This window comes from Hyperoodon ampullatus, assembly GCF_949752795.1.
Source record: "Hyperoodon ampullatus genome assembly, chromosome: 4".
Lineage (NCBI taxonomy): Eukaryota > Metazoa > Chordata > Mammalia > Artiodactyla > Ziphiidae > Hyperoodon > Hyperoodon ampullatus.
The window spans coordinates 30158448-30163346 of NC_136917.1; the positions used below are offsets into that span (position 1 = coordinate 30158448).

General features: G+C 49.5%; 1 protein-coding gene across 1 annotated transcript; it reads right to left on the minus strand.

The window, feature by feature from the left end:
- Positions 1–462: 462 nt before the first annotated feature.
- On the minus strand, positions 463–4532 carry CD70 (CD70 molecule; the record flags this gene model as incomplete). Its single annotated transcript, XM_079704117.1, is given in 4 exon segments — positions 463–851; positions 3260–3293; positions 4288–4497; positions 4500–4532. Coding segments are annotated over 4 exon segments (666 nt in total).
- Positions 4533–4899: the final 367 nt, after the last annotated feature.

A 4899-nucleotide genomic window follows, 5' to 3' on the forward strand; every position in this document is an offset into this window, starting at 1 on the left:
TTTTATTTTTAGAAGAGTTTAAAAATACTTTAACCAAAAACTGTTGGATCTGATAAACAGATTCTGTAAAGTAAAACAAAGAAACAAACAAAAAGCCAGCACACACCCCCAAATCAATATAGAAACATCAATTATGTTTCTGTGCATTAAAAATGTAATCTCACGGTGGTCCAGTGGTTAGGACTCTGTCCTTCAGATGCCCTTCAGGTGGGTGTGGGTTCATTACCTGCCTGGGAAACTAAGAGCCCACATGCCACACGGTGCAGTCCCCCCCCAAAAAAAAACGAAAAAAGGAAAAAATAATAAGAAGTTTTAAAAAAAGCCAACACATTCTCAGGAAGAGAAATACAACCTTTGGATACAATACAATGAATACAAAATAATAAAATACTTACGAATAAATTGACGATAAAACAAAGAAAAAAATCCCTATCAACAAATCTGGGCCAGGAAGTGCAATGGTCAAGGGCACACCCACTGAATCCCAAAAAATGTCTCATCAGCGTTTCTGGAGGGCAGCAGAGGCAGAGTAAGGTTGGTGCAGAGAATGTCCCCGTGGGCTAAGAACGTAAGGCGCTGGGAGGCGACTGAGCAGCTGTGGTGAAAGTTGAGGCGTAGCAGGCTGATGCTGTGGGCTGTGGGGAAGCAGATGGCCACGGTCAGGGTGGTGCTATGGGGCTTGGCGGTCCATGTGGAGGAAGAGCAGTTGGCTAAGGTCACCTGGATGTGCAGCCTATAAATGCCATCACGTTGGATACGCAGCTGCCCGTTGTCCAGCTCTGGCCCATGCACGAAGGAGCGGCCCAGGGCTGGGCTTCCCTGCCAGCGCAGCCTGGGGTCCTGCCGCGATCCTGAGAGGGTTGTGGGAGAAGGGATGGAAGGATGGAGGTTTAGGGAAACTGAGTGCTATAGAGGGAACGCCCCAAACTCCCATGTTGAAACCTAACCCCCAAGGGAATGGTATTAGAAGGTGGGGCATTGGGAAGTGATTAGATCATGAAGGTGGAGCCCTTATAAAAGAGACCCCATGGGCTTCCCTGGTGGCGCAGTGGTTGAGAGTCCGCCTGCTGATGCAGAGGACACAGGTTTGTGTCCCGGTCCGGGAAGATCCCACATGCCGCAGAGCGGCTGGACCTGTGAGCCGTGGCCGCTGAGCCTGCACGTCCGGAGCCTGTGCTCCGCAACGGGAGAGTCCACAGCAGTGAGAGGCCCACGTATCACAAAAAACAAAAACAAAAACAAACAAACAAGCAAAAAAAAAAAAAAAAAAAAAAAGAGACCCCATATCCACTGATGGATGAATGGAGAAAGAAGATGTGATATCTATATATCTATATATATACACATACACACACACATATATGTATGTATGGATTGTGTGTGTATATATATACACACACCAAACACACACATATATATAATGGATAAAGATGTGATATTATATATATTATTATATATTATATATATATATATATATAATTCAACCATAAAATAAGAAGGAAATTCTGCCACTGTGACAACATGGGTGGACCTAGGGGTAAGTCAGACAGAGAAAGACAAATACTGTATGACTTCCCTTATACGTGCAATCTAAAAGAAAACAAAACCCAAACTCATAGATACAGAGAACAGACTGTTGGCTGCCACAGGTGGGAGATGGGGTGGGCAAAATAGGTGAAGGTGGTCGAAAGGTAAAACTTATAAAATAAGTTATAAACTAAGTCCTGGCAGTGTAATATGCAGCATGGTGACTAGAGTTAATGATACTGTATTGTATATTCGAAAGTTGCTAAGAGAGAAGATTTCACAAGTTCCCATGGCAAGAAAAAAAAATTGTAACTATGTTCGCTAGACACTGTGTTGATCGTTTTGTAATATATACAAATAGAGAATCATGTTGTACACCGGAAACTAATACAAGGTTGTATGTCAACTATATCTCAATTTAAAAACAGAAAGAGGGACTTCCCTGGTGGGTCCAGTGGTTAAGACTCCACACTTCCAATGCAGGGGTACGGGTTCCATCCCTGGTTGGGGAACTAAGATCCCGCATGCCCCGTGGGGCGGGGTGGGGTGATGTGGGGTGGCCAAAGAATAGAAAAAAAAGGGGGGGGTGGGGAGAGAAAGAAAAGAGCCCGGAGAGCTCTCTCCCTCCCTTTTCGCCACGTGAAGACCCAGCAAAAAGATGAGAAGATGGCTGGCTGGGGACTTCCCTGATGGTCCAGTGGTTAAGACTCCATGTTCCCAACGCATGGGGCGTGGGTTCCATCCCTAAGTCGGGGGAGCTAAAATCCCACATGCCTCGCGGCTAAAGAACAGAAGCAAGATTGTAAAAAAATCAATAAAGACGTTAAAAATGGTCCACATCAAAAAAAAAAAACTTAAAAAAAAAAAAAAAAGAAGATGGCTGGCTGTTTATGAACCAGGAAGCGGGCTCTCACCAGACACCAGATCTGCTGGTGCCTTGACCTTGGACTTCACAGCCCCCAGAACCATGAGAAAGAAATGTCTTGTTTATAAGCCACCTGGTCTGTTATTCTGTCGTAGCAGCCCTAGCAGAAAGCACCCAGAGAAAAAAGATGAAGAGCATTTCCCTCCATTACAAAATGGAATGAACACATGCCCAGCCCTCTGGGGATGAGTGGTGGGGAGAGAGGCCCAAAGAGGAAGAGGGTTAGAGAGAGGCTGGGAGAACACTACCAAATGGCACCCGCCCTCACGTTCCTTCACGTCCTTGCTCTAAAGCCCCCTTCTCAGGGATGCCTTCCCCATGACTGCATCTTCAAGGGCAAACCCAACGCTGGTCTGCCTGGTCCCCCTCCCTTACTTAATATTCCTCCCAGAAATACCAGATGCGTGTTTTACTCTCTTGGCGTGCTGCATATTTTCCTTGTTTATTTATTTATTTTCTGATCCCCTTGGTAGAAGGGAAGCACCGACAGGGCAGGGATTTCTGTCGGTTCTGTGGGCTCTCGGGACATCCAGTACAGGGTTTGCCTCACAGTAGCCGCTTAATTAGTGTTTGTGGCCTCAATGAGGGCAGGTTAGTGATGGCTATTAGCTTGGTTTAGTTGGTTTGGAATCTCCCAAGGGAGAAAACAAAAGGCTGCGCAAGGAAGCAGGCACTCAACAGAACGCCGCCGTATCTCCCTCTCTTTGTTTCTTTTTCCATCCTTTCTCAATTTCTCTTTCTCTCTCTCTCCCTCCCCCACCCTCCTTCTTTTCTCTTCCTCCAACACACATATGCATCTGGTTTTACCTGTGTGATTCAGCTGCAGCTCCGCTAAGTCCCACTGGAAGAAAAGAAAAGAGGGCTGAACACCTAAGCGCCAGAGGTCTTGAGTGCCCCCGAGGGAAGAGCTCTCTTTTCTCGACCTATCCTTCTATCCACCCGTCATCCCACCGGACTGAGTTGGGACCTTTGTGAAGAACTCTTAAAGAGGAAGTAGGTATGAACTAGCCGTGAGCATGAAGAGAAGACCTTCTGAAGAACTTCTTAGTTTCCAGGATATAACACAGGGCGCCTTGGCACACCTGCCTCTCTCCCCTGCAAAGCTCTCCCACCCCCGTAATGCAGCCCCCAAAGCCGGACCCTGTGGTAGGTGACCAGGGTTCCTCCTGTCCTTGGAGGTCCCGGAACCGCCCCTTCCCAGCTTCGAGAAGCCCCCAGCAGCCTCTGAGTCAGCCTGCTGGGGGAACACCAAAGACGAGTCATTTTCCAGGCCCCCATATGGTACGTATCTTTCTCAGATGCATCCTCCACCCCGGGATCTCCACCCGGGATTTACCTCTTGGTGTCGGCAGAACTGACTATCCTGAGCCGGAGACCCCCGGGGGCAGCCTTGCCCCCGCCTCCCCTCCCTGCTCTGGTCTCTCTCGCTTTGTTCTTTTCCACCAGATCTTTCTTCCTGGCAGTTGTTTCTATTGTTTGGCCACGCCGCGTGCTATGCGGGCTGTTAATTCCCCAGACCAGGGATCGAACCCCCCGCCCCCCTGCGTTGGAAACGAGGGGTTTTAACCACTGGACGGTCAGGGAAGTCCCCCTGGCAGATTTTTATTCATCTCATTCTGATCTTTTCTTTTTTTTCTTTTTTGGTCGCGAGTCTGTTAGTCTGCGCTCTAGCTCACCAGCCCTCAGCCCTGAGCTGATTCTTTCCTCAGTTGCTTACCTGCCCTTGGCGCTGCACCCCCTCCCCAGGGCCCGGCCCCAGCTAGAGGTCCCCATGCTCCTGAGCTTGCAGAAGGCAGATGTACATCTGTCTCTCTCATCCTCCCTTCTGGACTTACCCCAGTTGAATCCAGCTGCTGCTTTCGGGTGAGGCGCACACTGCAGATGAGGCAGCCTATCACCATGCCAAGGAGAAACAGCAACAAAGCCACCCACCAGATGGACACCCAGGGCCGCTGGGGCACTTGGCAGCCCGAGGACTCCTCTGCCATCATGATCCTCTGCAAGCACTTCATCAGCTGTGTGGCAGGGTGGAGCGTGTGTAGAGGGCAGGCAGGAAGAGGGAAGGAACCTTAGCTCTCATGCAGCTACGGGGCCCTCTCTGCCTGCCTGAACCTGCCAGGGACCAACCAATCCCCACCCTGGGGATGTCCAGCAAAGGGAGGGACCAGACTCAGTTCTACAGTGCAGGGAATTCCCCTCCAGCTTCTGCCGGTCCCCAGTCTGCAGACTAGGTGGGCCAGGGTGTCCCTCAATTTTTCTATTTGACTTTCCACACTCACCTTCCTGGTACTCATTCAACAAATCTTCATTGAACATCCACTATGGACCAGATGCTCTGCTGGGCCTCAGGGCTACAGCCACAGCACTCAGGGATGGAGGAAGGGTCCCCAAATATCCATGTGTTCCTCTCCATTTTCCCAGCCTCCTTGATGCCCCCGTGGTGGGAC